The sequence below is a fragment of the Sturnus vulgaris genome, chromosome 3 (genome assembly GCF_052056855.1).
Source record: "Sturnus vulgaris isolate bStuVul1 chromosome 3, bStuVul1.hap1, whole genome shotgun sequence".
Classification (NCBI taxonomy): Eukaryota; Metazoa; Chordata; class Aves; order Passeriformes; family Sturnidae; genus Sturnus; species Sturnus vulgaris.
The window spans coordinates 46,292,235-46,316,895 of NC_142245.1; the positions used below are offsets into that span (position 1 = coordinate 46,292,235).

Genomic DNA, 24,661 nt, shown 5'->3' on the forward strand with positions numbered 1-24,661 from the left:
TGGAGGTCCTCAGGCCAGACATGGCATTCATTTGATTGAAGCATAAATTTGACAGGTTTGATTCTAGAACATTCTTAGCTCTAGTGTGGTTGTATCATTCCTCACAGTTATAAAAGAGACTCCAATTATTAGTATAGCATTTGTGCAGGTCTGTGTAGGTAAGAATACACTTCCTCTACTCTCAGCCTAATTATCTATCACCAAAACCCTTGTGCCGCTATGGAAATCTAGGGAGACGCACAAAATCAGCAGTTTTATTTCTAATTAGATTTGGTGTTACCTTTTTTAAGGAAGCCCTTATTCTTTGAGAATGAGTTTTAATATGAATGTGGAAGAAATGAGAGGCAACTGACCCCTTGAACGGTTGGACTCCAATGATAGGCCTAAAAATATTATTTGTTCTTTATACATCATGAGTTGCAGAAATCTTAGTGATCAAGTTAGATGTACCTTTGAGATTAAGCTATATAGAGATATATGTATGTTTGTGTGTATAACCCAATGGTGGAGCCTCCATTTATCTCAGACGAAAAAAGATGAATTTTATTTTGGGTGAAATTCAGTAAGAAAATAATTGAAAAACATCAATATTAATGATGTTAGCTAAAAACCAAATAAGAGGTGTGGTGGTGCATTCCCCCCACCCCTTTCCAGCCTGCAGTGTGAGATATGCTTGTTCATGACAACAGGATGACAGCTACTATCATCGATTTAAATTGTGGAAATAAGAGCAATTTTATCTTTATCACTTAAAGAAAAAAATATTATTTGTAACATGCACAAGGGATCAAAAATAACCATGGAAAATTTTAATGCTTAATGGACCAAAGGCTACTTTTGGTTATGCGAGCATAAGCCACTTGGTTGAATTGGAGCTCTCTCAGTAACAAAAGAGAATCTGTCTGTAAATTTACCTCTTCAGTAAATGAGCCAGGTGGCTCACAAAGGTGATCTTTAAAATGGCAAATTCAGTTGTGCCAGCTTCTTTTGCTTGTATTGTACACTAAATAGCAATACATAATATTTCTTATTTATAGAGTGTTTTAATGCACCCCATTTAAGAAGCCTGTATTACTTTACATCGAAACCGTAAATGAGAGAATTTGCCAGAGATGACAGTGGGGTTTCAAAGCAATTACATCCAAAGATTTGACTTTGTCATGGTATCGAATGTGCCTGTAGCATAAGAGGACGAATTTTAAGTGTCTGTGAGTAACCAGTGCAGTTTATTTATGATCGTTGCTCTGCAGTACTTGCAAGGTTTGTAAACTCCGTCCGTACACGTTGAGCCACCTGCAGACGCACCTTAAGCCCTAATGGAGACCGCCTTTCTCTGTCGGAAGGCAGTGATTGACGCTCGTAAATGTCCGCAAGAACAGGAGAGCGAGCACCTGATTTCATATTGCTGAAGTAGCTCACTAGCATACGAGTGGTATGAGCATCCAGCGTCTGTGGTCTTGGCGAAACAGCGTTTCACTCAGGGTAACACCTCCCGCACGGAAGATTTAACCCGCCGTGTCCGCTGGAGCGCGGTATTCCCCGCTGGGAAGTGCGGGCTCCCGGCGGACGCGCTTTCTACCGCGGCGGGCGTCGCGCCCGGGACCGCCATGGGTGGGACCGACCTGCCCGGCTCCGTCGCTGCCGGGAGCGCCCTACCTGCGGCGGGGCGGTGCAGGAAGGGGGCGGCGCGGCGGGGCGGTGGTTCCGGGCACGTCGCGTTCCTCGCCCCGGGACCCGCCGCGCCCCATGGCCGCTCCGCAGGACCCGCTGCCCCCAGGTGAGGTCGGCGCCGCGGGAAGCCGGGCAGGCAGGCGGGCGGGGGTGCCCGAGGGGCTCTCGGGGGTCCGGGGCAGGCGATGCGCGGGGTGCGGCCCGCGGCGCTCACCCCGGGCCGGGCAGATCCGGGGCCGCGGCTCCTGGGAGCCAGGTGAGGAGCGTAGCCCTGGCCGGGCTGGAAAGAGTTTTTAAGTTGCTCCCTTCCCCCTCCGCTCACGCCAATTAAGTACGGTAATAATTTATCATGTGCTCTGCTGATGTGATTTAGTGTAACTTGTCTTGTCAAGCCTGCTCTAGTATTTAGCGTCAAAGTTAGTTTGCGCTAGTTAGCAGCATGTTCAAAATACTTTTTTTAAAGGCGTTTTTTAGAAGCCCAGAGCTCGGGTGTCTACGAAGTCCACACGCATTAATTTACACAGTATGGGAATGGTGCAAATGACTTTTAAGCACCTCACCTGTGGTGTGCTAGCGTCACAGATTTTTCCATACCTATCTGCTCAAACAGGGACAAAGTTTTGAGTAGTTAACAATAAACAAAAATGCACAAGTGCTGATGGACTTGGGCTTTTCAGGGTACTGAATATTCTAGTATAATTTGCCATGTCTTCTCCTATTCAAATCTCAAATTAATGTGCCTCTAGTCAAAGCAACATTTTTTATTTGGGTTTAATCAAAGAGTTCATCTCTATGAGCAGCATTAGTTTTAGAGTGATTACTAGTTTAAGTTAAATTATTAATGCGTATGCCCAGCCTTGGTGTGGAAAAGGTCTTAGGTGCATGGTTGAACTATGTAACTACAGCCGACCTTAGGTGCTTCACTCACTACTAGTGGTGTCGAGACTGTGTTGCAGAGAAAAGCTGTAACAGAGGGGAATACTGTCTCTGCTGCTTGGTGCTTTGTGACCCCCTCCTGCCTAAAGGTTAAAATGCTGAAGTCTCTAAAACTTGCGTTCAGAAATCTTTCCAATGCAAGGGTGAAAAGCAGAAAAACGGTTCGCACTGGTAGGTGCAGAGCATCGTATCCTCTGTTCAGTATTGAACAGAGAGAAAACGAGGGCATTGGTACAAATCTGCTGCTCTTGCAGACTGGTCATACTGGGTGGGCCCTGACAGGGCTGTGGCAGCTGCTGAGCAGTGTGCAGGTGCTGCGTGGCAGAAATGAACCTCCTCAGGAGCAACCACTGAACCTGATTTATGTCTGTCCGAGTCCATGTGCACATGCTGATTTATGTCCATCTGAGTCAAGTCACTTGTGGCTCCCTGCAGAAGTGTGGGGAAGTAAATGTGGTCCAGTGTCTGTATCCTGTCAGAGCAAGTACGGTGGTAGTGATTTTGTGAGGGATCCCAGGTAATGTTGTTATGAAGCTGTCTGTCAAAGTAACCATAAAGCCAGACAGTCAGTCAGATGATACCCTCAGTTCCTGTTGGCCTTTCAGCATGCAAAACTGTGGATGGTGTACATGTGAGATAAACACAGAACTTTCCTCCCTACTGCTTAGTGCACCTGCGTCCAGCTCTGTGACACGAGCTGTGGAATGTTGAGGCAGATGCATGTGGGAAAGAGAGAAAAGACATTCAAATTGCCTTATTCACAATACTAGGTCTGTGGTTTTCGGGTTATTTCCCTACTATGAGTGGTCAGCAAGACCCTGGTGAATCATCTGCAGCCCAATATGCAGAATCTTTAATCTTAGGTGCAAATATTCATAAATATACATGCCACTTATAAAAAAAACTGGGGACTTGGTAGTGCTCTGCAACCTAAACGAAACAATGGAAATTACTATTCTTCATAAAGAACTATTAAGTAAAGGGAAGCAATTGAGGTATAGGAAATGAAAAACAGTTTTAAAATACTTTTCAGGATGGATGCTAAGCAAGAAAGATGTAGATTCCCATGACTGTGTTTACGTGTGAGACCTAGAAAGCAGGAGTGTACCCCATCACTTCTTGTAGAGAAGCCCTTGGGTCTGTCAAGTCCTTGTTTCAAATGCCTATATTCTTGGAGCTTCTGCAGTTTTTTCAGTGCTTCCCTCTGGATTGTGGAAAGTAAGGTACCGGTAAAAATGTACCTTGGTGGTGTCATGGAGATGTAACAGAGAATAGGGGACAGAGCCCTCACCATAGCTACAGTAGCCAGTGAAGTTCACCAAGGCATGGACATTGTGTGGGGTCTGCCTTCACCTTGCCTCAAGGCTCCTCTTACATGGGATAAAGAAAGTTCTGCTGAGGGTTGTTTTGTTTGGTTGGTTGTTGCTTTATTTTTGGGTTTTGGTTGCTTGTTTGTTTGGTTGTTTTTTTTGTTTTTTTTTTTTTTTTAATTCATCTAAGAATCTGTAAGGAGTAGCTGAAAGGCTGCCAGAATAAACCAACAATCAGGTCCATGCTTTGGCACTAGCTTTGAGTGGAAAAACAGTGAGATTAGGGATGCCTGGGCTGGTCTTCTACCCTAGAACCTTTGTTTGGCTTCCAATGGCTCCTTGTTTTTCAGCTTTCCTTTACTGGGTGGGCTTCTCTTTGCCCACTTTCTCTGCAGCTTTCCACTGCAGCTCCCGCTAGGAGCCTCTATTTTTGGTCTTACCCTCAGGCAATGTCTTATGCCAACTTAAGGTATTTTCCCATGTTCCAGTGACCCTCAACCTCTCTGCATTTGAGAGTTTGTGCTGACTGTTGGTATCAGGGCAGGCTTTATCCAGAACATTTGTTAATACCATGTTTCTGGAGCAGGGATTTCGTAGTTACCAGAAATACACGTGACAAGAACATGGGGGGGTTTAGTTAGTTAATTAGTTTGTTTTCCTCTTCTGCATATCCTTCCTAATTTGCAGTGTGAACTGCATGTTCAACTGCAATTTCATAGGCCCCTGCCTTTTTTAAACATTCAGTATGCAAAGACTATGCTCAGCCCTTGTCATCTACCCCTTTGATCATGTGCCACCTGCCTGGATATTGCCTTTGGATTTCCTGGGGGCTCTGGCTTTACCTGGAATCTCAGGGACACCCAGGAACTGCTGCTGGTGGGGCAGCCTCACAGAAGCAGGAGGGAGAACAACTCTGTCCCACTTCTGCCACCGTTTTTATTTTGAGTTTATTGTGCTGTCTTGCACTGGTCAGTGCTTCAGCTTGTTCTGCTGTATTGAGTGGATTTGTAGGAGTGGTCCCCAAACAAGCAACTATGCTAAATTTGAGCTGGGTAGAATGGTGTCTGTGTAACTTTTGTTCTGTTTTGGGACTCAATGTTTATAATGTGTGCTTTATATTTCATTTCTGTGACTCTGTTCTAAATCTACTGGGTTTTATATTCCTGAGAAGATAATCACCAAATACTGATTACAATCATGTCTTAAGCTGAAAACTTAATGTGTACTTAAGTAAGTGACTTTTAGACTAAGAGTGACAAGAATGAAGAGCTTACCACATAATTTAAAATACTTCTCAAATTTTGAAAACATTTATACTTATCAAAAGAAGAGATTGCTGAAAAATATGGCAGGATGATGTTAAATTACAGGAAGAGTTTTGTGAATCCCAGCTTCTGTATGAGATTCATTTTGGATTCTCTGTGCACTTGTCATCAGTATCCCACTAGTATTTGTCAATTTAGCCATTGATGCAGAGGGGTTAACATTTCATGATTCATATGCAGGTATTTTGAAGATTCATATTTTGATCCTCTCGATATTAATATAGTTGAATTTTACTGTTCTATTATATACAAATAATTAATTTTTGCTCCAATATTTTTAAAATTAGTATTTTCAATTTTCTATTCTAATCTGGTGTTTGTTATAGTATTAATTTTTGTTGTAGTGGGTATGTTCATTTCCTCTTTGAATTATTTCTTTGAGGAAAAAATGGAATGCTGTCAATAGGAGAACAGAACTTAGCTTTTTGAAAATTTTGTGAATTTTATTATTTATTGCTGACATGTTTTATGATTTTTTTTCACTAAAGATAGTTTAGGATTTTCATTGAAGGCTATATTTTGTTAGGTTAGAGTTGGGTGTCCTTATTACATGTAGTTTCTCATCTCTATGCTAGTAGTTCTGACGTTTTCCAGTTTGTCATGTTTTCTTATGGAAATATGAGCTAATGCATATAATGGTTGCATACTTATGTTTTATCTTGGTCAGACAAGGAAACAAAATATGAATTGTCAGAAATACTTTGATGATTATGCAGCGATAATGTTTTCTTTTTTCCAGCAGATCATGCAGCAAAAGAGCCAGTGGAGGATACAGATCCAAGCACTCTTTCCTTAACAATGGTATGTGCTTCTGGTCTAGTGCAGTTGAAATCATTATAGTTCTCTATGGTTATGTAATGCCACGGTGAGAAAAAACATACAAGGATGCTAACTCAGACTCTGAGTTTATACACAAGATTTTGCTTATCTGTATGACTGCACAAGCAAACTTTAGTTTACTAACCTGTGCAGTCAAAGTATAAACAAAAATACTAACAGGTGCATCAGCTGAACTAGATGGTATTATCAGCGGAGCTGTCCATGGGATAACCTCCAAAAGCTGTGGCAGTGCCATCTCTTTAATTTAAAAAAGCCCCAACTGAGAAAAATTTGTGCTGACTCTTCTCTCTACACAGTTTGGTCGGATTAAAAAACCCACCTAGGGCTTAAAATTTCAACAGTACTAAGCTATTATTACTTCCTGTAGCTGATTTGAAGTCATGGAAAGGTAGCATCCAAGAGCGGCGGTGCCTTGGGCGGGCCCGGCTGAGCCTTGGGAGGGACCAAGCCGCGCCGTCTGGGGCTCGCTGGCACACGAGCACCGCTTGTGTCGGGATCGCAAACATCCCAGGCTCCTGCCGAGGTGGGAGGAGAAGTAATACGAAATTCTGTGAAAAATTTTTGAAATGTGATTTCTGTAAAGGCCACACCTACTTTCACGTAAAGGCGAGGGCAATAGGGAAGGAGGTAAATTTCAGATGTAATGATAAGTTATGTCATGCCTGGAATCAGTAGCTTTCTCCTTAAACTCAGTTTAAGGAGTTTTCTTAATAATAGTTTCCTATTGCATCTTAATCAGCTATGTAAGTTTAGAACAGAAAGGGAAAATATTTATTTTTCTTTCAATGCGGTAACATTTTATTGAAAGCTTAATCTCCGAAATGAGAATTTGCAGTCATGTCTGTTCCTCCTGGCATGCATTACCTTTTCAGGATTATCTTGCTACTTCAGTACAAAATTTCTTTCCTAAACTTTTTCTTTCATTTTTCACTAAAAATAGCTTTAAAAATACTGTAGCAAAGCAGAAATCTCTATTACTTCTTTATGTGCTAATCACTAGGGTTAGTAACATCTCAGTTCCCACAGGAGTGTTGCTGTATCTGATGGTGAACAGATCAACTAGTGGCAACTTGAGATATACAACTATAATTGGAAAGTACATAAAGAAAGAGTATATAAACACTCTTTCCCCAGCACAATTGCACTCAAAATAGCAAACATCTGTGTTTCTTGCCTTTTTGTGACAGACTGAAAAATATCCTGTCCAAGACACAGGAGTACCTAAAGGTAAGTGTTGTGAATTCTGTCTACTTAGATATCATTGATCTGTACTGCCATCTGCAATAAAACCAGTGGTGTTACCCAACAGATTGAAATACTCATACTTTTTGCTAGATATTGATGTTTTAAATGCAATGCCCTCTTTATTTTTAAGGTCAGTTTGGTGTGTATATCTAATTTTTGAAATCTCCTTCCCAAGTTTAGTTTTGATCTGAAAGTTACTCTTAAACTATCATCAGAAGACCCAGGTTCTCCATTTGAAAGGAAAATACAGTGGTGCTATTGAAAGACAGGGTTCAGACAACAGGTGGTAGAGACATCATGATGTTAGGTGGTGGCTTTGAAGGGACTACCAGTGCCTTCATGTTAGAAATACGATCAAGAAATGCCTTTCAGGTCTTTTGCCTCTGACTGCATTCCCAGCCTTATAACCAGTCAACTCCTCGTGCCATCTTTCACCTTCAGCAGGTGTTAATACCATCTGCTGGGGAACCTACTGCTAGGTCCACTCTGCACAAGTTCCTGCCTCTCCTTGCTGAAAATGTAGTGAGGGAGTGCAGGTTCTGAAGAAAAATACATGGCTTACACAGTGTGAATATCCTCCTTGTATATTCCTTGATGTGTGGGGTGGGGTTTTGTTGTCATCCCAGGTCCGCCATCAACTTTTGTCCAGGGAATGCACTGGCAGGGGCTTGGTTGAGGAGCACTCTCGGGTAGTGTGTTCTCCATCCTGTGTTGCACAGCAGATCTGCAGTGGGACTGACACAGGAAACCAGGCTTGTCACAATAGAAATTTCTGAGAAGGAGTGGGAGCTGTATCCCACTGGGGTTAAGGAGAAGTTGGAGATTATTCAGGGGCTTGAGAGAGATAGAGCAAATGAGTACTCTTCAGAAGTGCTGCTCAGCAGGGAAGGATCATGTGGGACGAAGACTATTTGAAGTCATAAACTAGTTTATGTTTATTTGCAGGCAGGTGGTTTGGTCCTTTGGTCCTTCAGAATTGTTTATGAGCACCAAAGCAATTACACTGGAATATTCTTTTCCACGTCCTGTTTTTTATTTCACCTGTGACATTAGATCATCCTCAAAATTAATTAGATAAATTCCTAAATTTCAAAATTTTCAGGGTTGTTTGAAATCCAAAATTGCATATTCTAAATGCACCTAATTTAGAAAGGAAAGATAACACATAAGTAGAAAGGCCAGTACTTCCCATAAAAAGGAAGTGCACTTGGTTTATATTTAATTTTCATTTTTGCTTCCACTTACTAAGTGTAAAAAGATGTAATTACTAATATAGCTTGACATTTCCCCTTTGAAATTGAATGTGATACAAATACCTCTTAGTATTCTGTTAATTTCTATAAATTTAATTCTTTCTTTGAGAATAGCTTTTCTTAGTTATTTCTATTAAAAATAGAAACTAGAAGTATGAGTCTGACAGCTAAAAATTGTAGCAGATGTGATCTGATTCATTATATCACACAATTATGTTTGTTTCAGATTTCATATTTGGACAGTATTGCTTTTATTAGTCAGTTAATTAATTGGCTATTTTGGAGCCATAACTTATTAAAGTTCTTGGCACCCTTTACTGATTATGAAATAAAATGCAGTTGAGGGAACTTTTTATATAGCAGAGGTCGTGTAGTAGTGTTTATCAGGATTTGGTAGTAATTTTATTTCCACTCAAATATAGAACAAATCACACATATTATTTTCACAGTTTTGATGCCCATGCTCTGCATTTTCAGACAGACTTTGGGGGTTTTTTTGTTTTTTCATTGTTGTCTCTGGACCTAGAGTTATAAAGAATAATGATGATCCTCTACTAAATATTGACATTACAGGGGATGAAATATCTTTCAACAGTCTTATAAAACCAGAAAAAGAGGGGAGTAATGAATTTTAGTTTTCTTTTTCCTGCAAATCTAAGGATTAATTCTTTGATTCAGATCAATTTCTTGAGTGAGTTAAGAAAATACTGCTTCTTTCTGTTATGTAATGATTCATAAAGATAATAGAGGTTTTTCAATGAGATCTTGTCACTAAACAAACAACAAAGGGAAACATACCAGTGCTACAAATGTGGTCACCTCCATGGAGCATTATTATGTGTAAAAACATGTAGAATATAACCCTTTCTAAGCTTGTGTTAATGGTTGGTCAGCACCTGACTCAGGGGAATTATGCAAATAGTTTGATGAGGAGAACCTTACTAATCATGCAGAGTGAAATTTGTCCATTTGCACAAGGTTCACAAAGGGTTTGTGCATCCTTTGTATCCCATTTTGAGGGCTGAAGTGTTGCTTGAAAGGTTAATAGAGTTTGTGCTGTACTAGGGAATGCTGTGCTTTTCAGTGGACTCCCAGGGTTGTTGATAAACACACTTTGAAATTGATTATTTCAGTGCTTCAGCAAATTCCTGTGTAGTAGAAATCAGTAGGATGAGTCCAGTTCACAAAGGGGCAGAATAAAAGATAAATATTTACGCAGTACTTATTTTAACTGTCATTTTAAGTGTGATAAGAAAAGCAAAACAAAAATTAGAGTGACTTGTGACATCTTCAATCTACTTGGTTGTATTGGCTCAGTTAATATTCTGTAGTCAGCTTTCTGAAAGAACAACATGATTCTTGCTTTAAAAATAGTGTGATATTTGTGTAGAAAACGGCTGCTACTCTAATCTCTGCAAGGATTATATTTCTTCTCATAGTCATGCTCTGCATGGTTGTTACAGACTGCTGATTTAACATTTTGGGCTTTTAATCTAGCAATTCCCAGTGTTTGATCATGATATGGAGTAAAATTTTGTATATTAGACATCTGTATTATAATTTATGTTTGTAGTCGTATAATTTAAATTTGTGTGTGAGTGAAAGACCAGTGTTTCACACTCTTTGCCTTAGATGAGGAATACCTAACAGACCAAGTTACTTTGGAAATTGCATCTGTGAACATCAAGACCCTTACATCAGATTCGGGCCTAATCCAACAGGTAAGAAAAATGATACTTGAATGTGAATTAAGTTACTGCTGTTAATTAAGTATGTTAACAAATAAGTATATTTTCAAACTATATCTGGAGAGCACAAAATTATTCATTAAAACATACCAGAAATTTGCTTTCTTTTCAAGAGTTCAATTAAGGGAACTTTTGTGAAGAAGAGCAAAAAAAAAGAGATTATTTTATCATTAACATGTACCTTTTAGTTTAACTAGGTTTTGATCAATGTATAGATGTGCTGAAGAAGAGCCACCAAAGAGTTAAAGCTTTGTCATGCATGCTGTCCCTCTGGTGAAAATATTTCCTGGTGAAAATAAAGCCAGGCAGAGAAGTGAAGAAGTAAGGAATCCTAGATTTTGCCCTTAGGGAGGCATTAGACTGTTTTGCTTTGATTTTGGGATACTGTTCTTCCCATAGTTGAAACACTGTCCAGTTTTTGTGAAACCTTACATTGCCATAGGAAGGGCAGTGCTGAGTGACTCCCATTCTTCATGGTTATCATCTTTCAAGTGAATGTTATTTGCTGAATTTCAAATTCATTCTCTTTGGGTTGAGCAGAAGACTTGGAGAAAAGAAATGAATGAGCATTTTCCAGCAAGATGAAGAATTAAAAGGAGTTCCTAATGCCAGAGTCCCAGCTGAATTCCATCAGAAACAAACACGGGTTTGGTATGCATTTCACAGATGATGGAGCTAACTGTTCCTTCCCATCATCAAGAAGAGAGCATTTACTGGTAGCTTAGATTCACTATAAAGATAATTCAGTGTCTTAGGGTGGTTCCACAGAGCTGGAAAACGCTCTGCTTGCCTTCAGACTGTACATAAGTTTATGGCTTTGATTAGACCTGTAGAGGATGATTGGATCTTCATTGTGGGCAAAAAATATTCTTGCTTAATGCCTTCATTTCCCTGGCAGTAAAACTACATTGTCTCATTGCAATTACATTACAAGAAAATGATTTTGAATAAACCTGAGTGCATCTGACTTGATAAACTGGATAATGACTGATCAGTAAAAATATGAATTTTGAAAACAGATGTATGGCACAGGTAAGTATTGCTGCTTTTCTTTGTACTTTTTGCAGTACTACCCACTCTTATTTTTTTTATACCTCATAAGACATGTATAATGACATAAGGGTACTTGGGCATTGACTTTCACAATAGGGTTTGAACTTTATTGATAAAGTCTGGGAAATGAAGGTCCGGACAACAGTTAAGTGTACAGTATCTGCTTCTTTATTTTATTTTTTTTTTTTTATTATTTAGGTTTTTTTTATTTGCTTATTTGTTATCTCTGGTGAGGCTGAGCTGTCCTGGGAAGTGAAGTTCCTCCTTCTCCCCAAGGAGTTACACTTGCTCCTTGAGGCTCAGTAGTAACGTTCTGCCTTTTTAAGGAATTTGTGGGAGTGGAGATAATTACTGTAATCAGGAACTTCAGATTTAATTTTTTCTAGCTTTAGGTGCTCACATGTTGCCATGAAGGCTGAGTTTGTGTTTAAAAAGTCCTGTCCAGATAAAACTGTCGTGGTAGAAAAGTAAACCACTAGAAGATAATGGCAGGGCTTATTCAATTGCAATTGGCATGGGCAGTGTTAGATCTCTCTTGAGCAGAGAGCTGACATTTTGATGTTGCATGTGTGGTCTTGTAGTTTTCAGAGAATAAATAAATACTGAAAAAAGAATGCAAATTTTTCCTTTCTTAACCAAGTCTGTAAATATTTTGAGAGATTTCACCTTCTTTATAATTAGATTGTGAATGTATGCAAGTTCACCACAGCAACTGAAACTACATGTATTCTATTTCTAGTGGATTTCTTAGTAAAGAATGTGTAGCAGGTAGGACTAGAGTATCTTATTACAGTAAACTGTTACCTATATATTGACTTTTGTTTGTATGCACAACCTGCAAAATTAAGGAGCCTGCTGTTACAGTTTTGGAAGAATGACACAGTACAAAAAGATCAACAATACTTCATTGCAGCTCTCTAAGGGGAAAATCCCCTTCCACTTTCATCTTTAAAACCTCAGCAGAAGAAAGCTATTTCACCTGGCTCCACACCTGCATAGTTAAAGTAAGGGCAGCTGCAGTTTCCCCACAGTTCTACAATCAAGGGGCTGTCCTTCCAGTTTTTAGAGGTTGCTAAGTAGTAGAATTTAAATGTTACGTGTGTAAGTAATCTCATTATGTTTAATGAGCAGACGAAACACCATTGAGGGAATGTTATCTTCAAATAGGAGGAGGGTTAGATATGAGCCACAAAAATGTTCGCATCCACCTGTTGTCCATAAAAGCTTCCTATGTACGTAAAGAAGTTTGTAAAAAAAAATTCTCCACTTTGCCTAGATCAACAAAACAGTCCCTTACTGCTGCTTGTTACAGGCAAAATTCCTGGCTTTTACATTGCACAATATTTAGAAAATCTTTTTAAATCAAACCATATGAATTGTTAAATAACTTTTGGATGTTTAAGAGAGTTAGTAAAAAGATGCAATGCTATGGCATATCATTAATAAAAATGCTGCTGCTCAGTGCATAGAACCAACAAGGTAGTTTTATGAGCCAAAGCATGGAAATGCTGCCTGAAAAGCATGCAGATTGTTAGCAATTCCTCAAAACTATATGTATATTCCCTGTTTGAATTTACAAGTGGCTTGGGATTCTTTTAAGTAATCTCCTGCCAGTTGTAAATTAGTCAAGTACTTATTCTGGTGTTCAATTACATTGTTTTATTTTGACTTTCTGTTTGTTTTCTGCTTTGTAGCCAGAAGACAAAGACACACAAAACCATACCGAAAAATCACTTTCAGGTAATATGTCAGCTTTATTGTTCTCCATATTTTATTCCTAGGTTTTATCTGAAAGTGCTTTTTTAAAAACCGCTATTTGTCATAACAAAGAGCTGCCTAGAAAATTAGTGCTTATGGAGCTCATTTCATTTACAGCTTCCCCTTTGTTCTAAGAAGATGGTGATCAGTGATGCAGACCATACAAATTATGCAAGTTGGGCTTTCCAAATAAGTTTAGTACCCCTGCCTTTGGAAGTGATGTGTAAATAGCTGTCAGGAGAGAGCAGAAGCTGGCAGTAGGCTCTGAGTGCTTATCCCGTCGTTGTGTGAGTTCTGCTGGGGACGGGTGTGTGAGTATGATATACAGTTCTCTTAGTCTAACTGTAAGAAACTGAGTTTCCTGTTAGTAAAGAAGTTTGTCCTATCAGGTAGCATTAGGATCATGCAATTAGCTGGGTAGTGCTTGTCAGTGTCTAACAAAGGGGCACCTTTTCTAAGGATTCTTTATGATGCTTTTGATAGTCTTCCAGATGGTATAGCACAAGAAGCAGGTTGGGTAAGTTTTGTTTACTTATATCTGTGCCCTTTTACAGAGGTGTTTTCTTTACCCCTTCTTCCCTGTTTCTATTGGAGGACAAAACTTACCCTGGCAACCCTGCCAGAGTAAGTAAGATGAAATTCAGATAGGGTGCTCTCCTGCCCTCTAAGCTCAGCCAGAAATTTGATTGGATTATATTCATTTTGCCTTGTTTGTATAAGTAAAGGTTGGTATTAATGAAGCAAGAAAGTTTAGTCTCACTTTAGCAAGAGTTTAGGGTGCACAAGAAGAACAGAAGAGTTAACATACATATTCCTGTGGAGAACAGCTGCAAGGCCTGTGGAATACCTGTGAGCTAAGATATCACCAGAAATGTTTCCCTTTAACAGGGAATCTAAGCATTTGTATGAAGCTATGTGTCTGCAGCAGTGTTGTTGCTGCACGTCCTAACTTGTTGAAAACTTCAGAAGTTGTCCTTGGCCTGCTAAAAAAGCAATCTGATGAGCAATGTTACAAAACTAACAATAGCTTGTTCTTTCTTTAAAAATAAAGTACAACATGCATGCAGACATTTTATTCTGGAGTTTTCACACAATTTGACAATAATTACTGAAAATAAATAATTGGTGTTAAAAGAAGAGGCACAAAATCCCACAAACAAACAGCCTTAACAGATGCTGTTGTCCTCATGAGTAGGTGGCACTAACTACCAGATTTGTCCTTTGCCAGAGATACAGTTCAGGCCTCTGATACAGCATTTGTAAATTGTATGTCACTGTTTTCTGTTGTTTTTAATTGATCTTTTGATTAATATTCGCTCCTTTTTCAAAGAGTTTCATCAGAAGTAGGACTAGCTACTTCCCTATTTCAAGCTGTACAATGAGGGTGGAGAACAGAAACTTTAAGAAAAGCTTCTAGGCTGTGTCCATTATCTATTTGGAGATACTAGATTCTCCCTGCTTTCAAAAAGGAGCAGGGAGAGTTAAGGACATACCTGCAGCCAAAATGGTCAGACCATGTCCTGCACCATTGCAGTGTTAAAGGACTTGGTATTAGAGTTTGACTAGAGGAATGACTTGAACTGGTTTCTACATGGCTTAAGGGGTATTAATATATAATATAGTCTGATAGCACCACATTGTTCCCAGTTTTGGGGGAGATACTGACTATGATGTGTAGGAGATTTCCAAATGGCCGTTTTCAGTATTTGATGCAGATTTTAGAACATATCACCACCTCTTTCCAGCAGCTTGGTATTTTTGTTTTTCTCACACATGGAGAAGTATGCACTTTATTCCTTTCCATGATGTACATTTAAAATAGTCTTTGTTGGTAAAATAGGGACAGTTTTTATTGCAAGAGCCCTTACAAAGCAAAGGAACATATCTACTTTTTCACTGTGTAAAAGTACTAGATATTAGTTGTGTTTGGATCTGTCAGCAAAGATTCTCCTGGTGCATATATTTCATGTTGTTACAAAGGCAGCAGCTCAGAAATGCAAAACCTTTTCCTTCATTCTACAACACAGGTACACAAGATGCATGGAATGCACACATAATCCTGTTGGTGATGTAAGTGGGCATCATGGCAGATTCAAGGAAGTGACATTGTTCCAAAACCAAAAAAGAGGACTTCGAGCTCTGCATTGAATCCTATGTCTTTTCTGTAAAAGTATAAATAAGTTACTTTCAAAATTACTGTCTTTTTGAACAAAGCCACTTTTGATTAGAATGTAGTGAAGAAAGAAGTTTTAGAAAGTTAATTTCATGAATTCTTCATGAGGAGAGGCATTGCATATCACTATTGGAACTTTTTCAGAAGCAATTCAAAGCAACATAATACTCCTCAACCCTTTATGCTTTTAACTTTTTGTTCCTGGTGATACCACAGAAATAGATCCTAATTTCTTTCCATGTAATGGTTTTCACTGCAGATCTCAAGAAAACGTGCAAGGAAAATGTCACCTGCTCCTTGTGCTTATTCCGTGCACCAACCATCAGTGACATGCTCAATGATGAGGACTTGTTGTACACAGTGAGGCTAAAGCTGGATCCCTGCCATCCAACAGTGAAAAACTGGAGAAATTTAGCAAGCAAGTGGGGGATGACTTATGATGAATTGTGCTTCCTTGAACAAAAGCCCCAAAGTCCCACCTTGGAATTCTTGCTACGGAATAGTGACCGGACTGTGGAGCAGCTGATTGATCTCTGTAAATTTTATAAGAGAATTGATGTTGTGAAAGTGCTGCTGAAATGGGTGGAGGAGGAATGGCCCAAGAGAGGGACCAGAACTTACCAGAATGACTTCTAGGTTAAAGAAAGTTGTTAATCTGTGTATGTTAAATTCTAGCTACCACTAATACATTGGAAGTTTCCCTTGCAAGAGAGAGAAAGCCTGTACTGAGGGTTTGTATACTGTGTAAGCTTCATCTACTATATACACAAATGTAAGCTTTATGCCCTCAGGGTTGCAAAGATAACCTTCCAAAAGTGGATGGAATAATCCAGGTTGTGTTCTTGAGTCTGCAAATACCTTCCATTTCTTTGCTGCTTTGTTCACAGCCTTCCTAAACAGAAAAGGATTGAAAAGGCTAGACCACTTGTTCTACTGCAGCAGCTGTAAGCCATATCAGTTGTATGCTGTTGCAATGGGGAAAGTCACAGTTAGAAGGCAAGCCTCTTGGCCTTACTGGTAGCCCTTCCACAATTTTGTATGTTCTGCCTAGTACAAGATGAGGTGGAATATTTTTCTTCCTTTTTAGTTGTTTTATAAGTTTTGTGATACCGTTTTTGGCACAGGAACACCTAAGTGTTACAGGCAGCAATTTGGATATTCAACATCATATTTGAGCAAATTAAGTCTCTTTTACGAACAAGAGCAGACATTAAACAATAGCAGATGTTAAACAAAATAATTACTCACATGCTACTACATCATAGGTCATATATTTACTCTAAGAAGAAATCATGCAATTCAGAGAGATTTTTCAACCCATAACCTTTAGGGGCCAAAAGAACCAATTAAAAGGCTCTATGCTTAAAATTGCTTTCCAAAAGTTTAAAGACAGTGTACACTCTGAGTGCATGTATCAAATCCCTCTTACTTTGCAGTGTAAGATGATGGCACCACAAGGTATTGTTAGTATTGACTGTAACTTCCCTTGTCACAGGCTGTGGTTTTCTTTATGGTCCTGTGGGTTGGCCTTTCTGTCCCACACCAAGGCAGTTGCAGTCTTGTGTGAAACTAGCACTATATATTGATTAAAGCCACTCTAATGAACAGCTGAATTCACCTATAGCCTAGGTGGATGGTTATTAAAGTACTTACAGTGGTTTAGACTGATGGTTTTTAAAGGCTTTCGATAGTCTGAATAACACTGTTTACATTTTAAATGTTTCAGAATTGGCCTTTTTCCTACCATTCTTCTGACAGCTCAGACAATGTAGTATGTACATAGGTGTATATACCAAAGCACTGGTCAAGATGTGGGGCAAAACTAGAATGGGGTGCAGGTTGATACACTGTTTACTTTTCTCAAGTAGAAATAATAACAATTAGTAGCAAAGCTGAGGGAAGTCTAATGCTGTATGCTGAGTTTCTTACTGTAGGAGATTGAAAAGGAACCTCTAGTAATACTTTACTGTAGATACTAAGTGATATGGTTACAGAGGAGTTAGAATTAGGACTAACATTTTCAATGTCAGATACTTGTTCTGGGCTAACATAAAATTGACTTTATTTTAGTGACTTCAAGAAGCTGAAAGTCTTGTTCCAGAGTAAAGGAATTTACCTAAATTTGAGGTTTGAATTTTTAATTTTCTTAGAAAAGACTGGAATTTGTAATGAATTTTTTTAACCATTCCTCAAAAAAGGCTGCTACTCTTTAGAACTCTAGTTTTCTAGCTATATTCTAAGGAGGAAATTTTACTGCTCTGTCTAGTTGGGGCTGCAGTTCTCTTAAGAGTGGGGGTTTCCCAACAGAGGTCTGTCAGCTTCTAACTTTTGCAAATATTCTTCTATCTTGAGTTAGATGCTCTAGATTCAGCTTTGGGGACTATTGCTGCTGCTTTCAGTTGCTATAGAGGTATCCACTGCCGGTCTGCAAATAGCTCTTAATGCAGCTTGTCCAACGTAATTCCCATACCTTGGGCTGAGTGCATACATGACTTAGGATCATATGTCCGTGTGTTAAATTGTTCTTCAGAGTGGTGACTGCTGGCATGTATGCACACAGCTTTTCCCTCCCATAATGTACCACAGTATATCTGTGTGGTATTAAAATATGCTGTGCTTTGGTAGATCCAGATCAGGTAGGAGCTGGAATCCTCACCTAAGAATCAGAATGGGAATATGAAATGACACAGTAACATTCCTGAATCAACATGTTCATCTGAAATCTACCCCTTTTCCTGATTTCTGAGTACAACTTGTAAAATTTTGAAGAAGCTGTTGTTTTGTGAAGATGAATTTGGTCCCTTGATGCTCTCCAAAAGTTAATGTCAGATGCAAGAGTTCACGTTAAATGGAAATAAAGCTACTTCTGAGAGTTCATAGGTGGATTCTGCAAAAATTCAGCTCTGAAGGTTGAAAATGTTAGCCTTAAACTTCACCATACACTGGATTACTCATTACTATACTTGAAATATTTTTTTCCGTCCTTTTATGGCATAAATGGAGATGTACACATTCTTTTTTTGAGTTTTATATCTGTTTGCAAGATATTGGTTCTGAGTGTTCCATTTATTCTTATGTCTTCTGTTATAATGTGTACTATTTTTAGAAGAAATATAGTTGTCAATATTTGACTTTATTGTATTTGGTTTTTATTACAGCTAGGAAAACAGCTGTTTTTCTTCTCACCAGTCACCCTGGAATTGCTGAACTATCCATTAATTTTTCTGTGTAAAAATAGCTTATACATTAAATTAATGGTTCCTTAAAGCACTTCTATTTGCAACACATACTGCTGTTGAAGAAAGGAAGATGCATTTTTTAGTCTTTTCCACGTGAAAAATGAGTTAATTTTGATAAGATGATGAAGAAAAATATTTATCTAGAAACTTGCAGCTGAGTTACTGACTAAGAGAGGTATGAAACCTGTATGGGGTGAACTTTTCCTGAATTAATAACCAATCTGATACTAGACACTAAAAAGGCTCTACTAGAGTATCAGTTTTGTTCCATTATATCCTTCTCCTATTCCTGTATAAGACCTGCTCTCCCTTCAGGGATTTCCAGTTTTTTGCCTGCTGTCTCTGTGCCTGCAGGATGATCAGTGGCTTTTGCCACCCATTTTAGCTTCTGTGAAGCTGATCAAACCACTGTATTATTTCATTCCTGCAAGCTTATCTAAGATATAATGAGCTTAATGACTCTTCTTCAATGACAAAGTTACAGTGCTGTGCTCCAGGAGAACATAGTTTTCCTCTGTGGACAAGTATGGGGTATCCTCAGCAAAATGGTGGCAGGGTCCAGTTGCCTTACTCTCTGCATGCACTTCCCTTGGATCCATGGAGAGGATGGGTTTGGGACTGTCCTTTGGAACCTACCATAAAGGATAGGTGTAGTCAGCATGGTCCCAGCTGCTTGCTTTGAAATAACTTGTACAGAAACTGCAAACCAAAGGTTCTTCCTGAATCAGTACTGAAAAATGGAGAGCTGCAGTTTGACCTGGGTAGTGCTTTGGGCAAGAGACTGCATATTTTTCACTATCTCAAAAGGCCTCCCACAGTTCCAAGTCAAGCTGTCAACAAGAGGAAAGAAATGTAAATTGTGCCTTATGGTTCTTTAAGATAGGGTAGCACTCTTGACTCTTGTAGCCAGACATAGCTGGAAATTATTTGTCAGACAGCAGAATTGTTTAAACAAGGTCAAAGAAGGTGCATTTATAATAACTTAAAGAGCAGCCTACTTTGTAATTTTTGCAGCAGATTGTTTTCTGTCCATGAAGGCAAAACAATTAATTATTCATAACTACTTTCTATATATCTTGTCCATTTTAAATTTTGACTCCGTTTGGGACAGAAGGGCAGAGCACCATTAAATGAGCTTGTTGCCTGTTTTGACAGAAAAGTGCTTTTCCTAGTCTGTGAGTTCCGCTAGTCTTGATTCCATGGCTATGGGAAGTTGGCCTTAAGTGGATAGGGAAGGTATGGATCTACTGGTCAGACAGGCTGAATATCAGCAGCACTAAAAGAACTTACTTTGAGAGGTGCAGTCTAGTATTTGTCTGTATTTTGGACAAGGACTGGGTCTGACTCCATCTTACAAGAAACTGAAGGCAAAGAGAAGTTGACAGCCTTGGGAAAGGGTTGCTGAACCCTCTGTTAGGGGCAGAGGGGCAATTAACAGCTGGGCATACTTATTAGCTTGATCTCTGTATTTTGCCTTTGTAAAACAGTGATTCTTAATATCAAAGGCAGGTCGTTTGAGGAAATGTATATTTGTTATTGTGGTAATGAGAGTGGCACGAGATTCTTAAATGAGAAAGAGCAGCACAAGTAACTTGGATAATAAATGTGTTCTGTGTACCTATATACAGCAAGGGATGGATACACAACTTCACACATTCACGTGAAATTGCTTATTCTTTTTTGACTATAAGTTTGCTTCAAAATTACCCAATATTTAATTTGGTAATGTTTTTTGTCTCAAAGAATAACTGAAGTTTCATGTTTTTGATGACATAAAAAATAATTTATATAACTAAAAGTTCCTTAACAGAAAGAGCCAGGATAAGAAAGGGGCACCCAAATCCTTACAGTAGTAAAAATATCTTGAGTCTAAGCTGAGAATTTATTTTTGTCTTTGCACCCAATATATGTGAGCTTCCCCTACTTCATTCACAATCCCTTGAACAGTTTTTTTTTGTCCTTATTTACTTTTCTCTGCTTTCTCTGAACTGAGAAGTTCACTATCTCAAAGGTCTATTAAAAGCCTGATTCTCTCTAACCATCAGGAAACACCTACCATCTCGTGGTGAGAGGTGATACTACAGCCCTTGCACTTGAAAATGCAGGAGAGCTGAGGGCAGATAAGCTCATCTAACTGCAGACTCACCAAGGATATCCAAAAGCAACTGCAATGAGGATGATGAAGGTGTGAAGATGGAATTCTAGGGATCTTGGGTTTGGTCACAGTTTGGAGAACATCACACAGTCTTTCCCTTTGCACAGATGTGTGATATTTCCCGTTTTTATCTCCCTAGGTAGGCAGGGACTGAATCACTGTGCAGATCGTGGCACAGCCGCCGGGGGGTGGAGGTGTGGCGAGGTGTGCAGACAGGGCGAGCACAGGCACAGGTTTGCTGTCCTGTATTGCAACACAAATGAAGCAGTGATCCTGACTACTGCAATAAACCTAGAGTGTCACTGATTTAAGAAAGAAGGGGTGAGTATGTTTTAAGGGTTATATGGCCTATAATTGGCTTTCAAAAAGTCTAGTAACTTCTTGTTTGTCCTTTGGCCCTCATCTATCTAGTCTGTATCTTGTTTGCTTTTATGCTTCTCTTCAACATTTTGCTTTAAAAAGCAGGCATTGCAACAAAAAAATAGAATACTTGCTAGTTCCTGAAGCAGTTGTAGCATTTTAAGCGTTTGAATCCGAAAGTCCATTTTAATAATAATGACTTTCTGGTTTGTTTCCTGTAATTTGCAAGCTTTAAACTGAAAACTGGAAAGTCTGAATGATCGCTAAAGCTAAATAGTGACATATCAAGGAAGAGTTATGGAAGGCCGCTGACTAACTTGCAGCTAAGTAAAAGCTGAACCAGCTGAGCTGTCAACTGAAATTTTAATGTTGGTGTACCAAGAGGTGGTGACTCATGTCCTTTTTGAGTCTAAAGCCTTTCAAAGAAGCTAGGGGAATAATTTCCATCAGAAAATGCTGTAATGCACAAACAGCTCCACTAAAACTACAGAAGATGCAGTGAAGACCTTAAGCACAAAATGTCTGCTGAACACTCCAATGTACTAGAGGCTTTATCCCTGTGGCCTGTAGTACTATATAAACTAGGGAAGAATTGGTATTCTGGTACAAGACTGTAAAAAAATCAGCCAAGAGTAACTTCCATGGGCAGGTTTCTTAATGGAGACCAGTGTTTATTAGTGCCAAGTCAAGGGAATTCCATTATTGATGGAAATTTTATAATTGGAACTGTGCATAAAATACCAGGCCAAGTAAGTGTGACTATATGTTTTCACCTTGACTTTGGACCCTGGCTTGCTACCCTGAGAGGCGCAGGTTATAGGCTTGGCATTAAGGACAGGAGAGGCAGGTAAAATTTCTTAGCGGTAACAGGGTCCTCGATGACACACTACCTTATGGCCAAGAATAGCTGCTACATTTGCTTCAGCTGAAATTGACTGCATCTGTCTTGACAAAGCATTTCTGTTTTTCCAGCAAGCAAAATTCTGCTGGAACCTGAGAAGTCTCTGCTAACAGGATTACACACAGTCCCAGCAATGGTTGAGTGCACATCAAATTTAAAAGAAAAAGACTGAATTAGGACTTGGACTGTGGAAATAAGGGAAGACTTTGTTATTTGCTGTCAGGACTGCCATTAGTAAATGGTGCTAAAAATAGCAGTCACAAGCAGCAGGAGAGTAACAGTCTATGGACAAAGCAACAGCATTGTTGCACAAAGCTGCTGAAGCCACAACCCAACTGACGCATTGTCAGTGCTGCATCAGGTTTGGGACTTGAAATAGGGACTTTCCTATTTCAAAAATTTTATGAACTGCCTATGACTCAGCCTAAAATCACGTTAACCAAACAGCTGTTCTGCTTCAATAAGGAACCGGTGCATAATTCAAATCACTGTATTTCCTTTGGATTATTTCTTCCCAAAAGTAGAAGAGCTCTGGGCAAGAAGTAGTAAAGTAGTAAAACTTTATTTTCTGTTGTTCTAGAAATACTTCCACTTATTGCTCTTCCTTTCAGCATCATATTTTTTTTATTCCAACCTTTCAGCATAGTTTCTGTCTTTGCTGTTTGATCTGAACTTTTAAACCTGTTTTGAGGTTGCAGTCTAATACTGACAACTGAGTGTATTTCATGTACTTATGTCAGTCTGGTTTTATTAAAGTGTTCTACTCTTTCAACTACAGTGCCTGGAAAAATAGCTTCAAAGAAAAACTAAGTGGTAGGCTCTGGACCTTTTATTTGTTCTCTTTCTAAGTAGTGCTGTGGAATTATGTAGAATAGTTGAATAGCAGGCTTTTTGCTAGCACCTGACTACACACAGTGGTTGTCAGTTCTCTCACAACCATGCATTCCAAGGTACCTTTCCCCAGGCAATCTGCTTTGCTGCTCTTTCATCTGAATATCTCATTTCTTCAGTTCTCCTCAAAAGAAGTGTTACCATACCTTTCTGTGAATTAATCCTTCAAACCTTCAAATCTTATATAGCTGAGCTGAGGTACCCATTAAAGCAGCAATCCTACAACTACCAGCAGAACTCTAGCAAGTAGCTCTGATTTGAAATGGGGCTTTTGTGTTGGTCAGTTGTGGAGTAGAAGACTGGATATTATCTAGCTAAGGTACTGTAGTGGTCTTTGTGACAAGTGACTGAATGCCATTCTAAATTCACTATAGCCACATACACTGCTTTTTGCAAGGCAAAGAAATACTGAATGTCCTTAACTGAATAGGAGATGGTGATTTAAGCTTGTGAGCCTTTTATATTGCACTCTTTATTTTTGTGCTCATCTTTTCCCCATCCAGCATATTAACGGGGGAAACCTGTTGTTACACATCATGAGCTGTGAAACTGCAAGGAACCTCATTGGCCTTCCTGTTTACTAGACCAAAACTGCCAAAATCACTCTTAGTGGGGCTTGCAAGGGAACAGGAGGATGGAAGCACAGCCCTGAGGTGGTGGTTTTAAGATTGGGTTGGGTATAAGATTTCCAGGTTTCAGAAACACAAAGGTTCTAGGGCAGCGAATGACTCAGTGTGAGCTTTGAAACTGTGTTTGGTCTGGTCACAGAGATGACCATGGTCATCGTGGGTCACTGGAGAGCCTGGACAAGTTAGCAGAGAGAAACCTGGTGACGTTCAACAAGATCAAGTGCAGGGTCCTGCGCCTTGGGAGCAATAAAAGCCCAAGTAGCAGCACAGGCTGGGGGCCGATCTACTAGAGAGCAGCTTGGCAGAGAAGGAGCTGGGAGTGTTGGTGGATGAAAGCTGACCACGAGCTGGCCGTGCCCTTGCAGCCAGGAGGGCCAGTGGTATCCTGGGGTACTTTGGGAAGAGTGTGGCCAGCAGGCTGAGGGACGTGATCCTGCCCCTATTCTGCCCTACAGAGGCCACATCTGGAGTGCTGTGTCCAGTTCTGGGCTCCTCAGGACCGGAGAGAGAAGGAGCTCCTGGAAAGGGTCCAGTGGAGGTCACAAAGATGATTTGGGGTCTGGAATATCTCTTATGAGGAGAGACTGTGGGAGCTGGGCCTGCTTAGTCTGGAGAAGGCTGAGAGGGGATCTCATTAATGCACAGACGTATCTTAAAGGTGAGTTCAAGAGGATGGTGCCAAACTCTTTTCAGTGATGCCAGTGACAGGGTGAGGAGCAATGGCCATAAACTAAAACCCAGTAACATAAGGGAAAACTTCTTTACATTGAGGATGGCAGAGCACTGGAACAGGCTGCCCAGGGAGGTCGTGGAGCCTCCCTGTGTGCGGACCTTCAAAACCCATCTGTATGCATTCTTGCGTCAGCGGCTCGAGGTGACGCTGCCTTCGCATGGGGGTTGGACTTCATCACCAGAGGGTTGGAAAGGACCTGACAATTCTGTAACTCTGTGTGCGACGTGCCTTGTCAGGAGACGGGGCTGCGCTGTAACACGGCACCTTCAGAGGAAGCACAACACACACAGGAAGCGAAGGGTTCGCAGGGCAAGGAGCGCAACTCCCCTCACACGGTGCAAGCCCAGCCCCGAGCCGCCATAGCCCCGCTTCAACCCAACCCCGCCGGCTGCAGGGGCACGCGCCTGCGCGCGCCGGGGCCAGCAGGCTGCGCCGGGCACG

At 40.0% G+C, this 24,661-nt stretch overlaps 1 protein-coding gene across 2 annotated transcripts; it reads left to right on the top strand.

The window, feature by feature from the left end:
- The first annotated feature begins 1,683 nt into the window (after positions 1-1,683).
- On the top strand, positions 1,684-18,448 carry EDARADD (EDAR associated via death domain). Of its 2 annotated transcripts, none has more exons than XM_014874686.2 (6): positions 1,684-1,777; positions 5,985-6,043; positions 7,270-7,309; positions 10,213-10,301; positions 13,076-13,121; positions 15,572-18,448. In XM_014874686.2, the coding sequence occupies exons 1-6, from the start codon at positions 1,747-1,749 to the stop codon at positions 15,946-15,948; spliced, it is 642 nt and encodes a 213-aa protein (XP_014730172.1). In that variant the 5' UTR covers positions 1,684-1,746; the 3' UTR covers positions 15,949-18,448. The 2 variants fall into 2 exon arrangements, with proteins under 2 accessions (XP_014730172.1, XP_088017658.1); XM_088161532.1 differs by having other exon boundaries at positions 1,707-1,777; positions 5,982-6,043.
- The last annotated feature ends 6,213 nt before the right edge of the window (positions 18,449-24,661 follow it).

What these genes read in the sequence shown, in the direction of transcription:
- EDARADD (XM_088161532.1), top strand. Translation starts at nt 1,747, where the DNA reads ATGGCCGCTCCGCAGGACCCGCTGCCCCCAG. An exon ending in GCAGGACCCGCTGCCCCCAG is followed by an intron (nt 1,778 to 5,981) that starts GTGAGGTCGGCG and finishes TCTTTTTTCCAG; the next exon opens with CAGATCATGCAGCAAAAGAG. An exon ending in AGACACAGGAGTACCTAAAG is followed by an intron (nt 7,310 to 10,212) that starts GTAAGTGTTGTG and finishes TCTTTGCCTTAG; the next exon opens with ATGAGGAATACCTAACAGAC.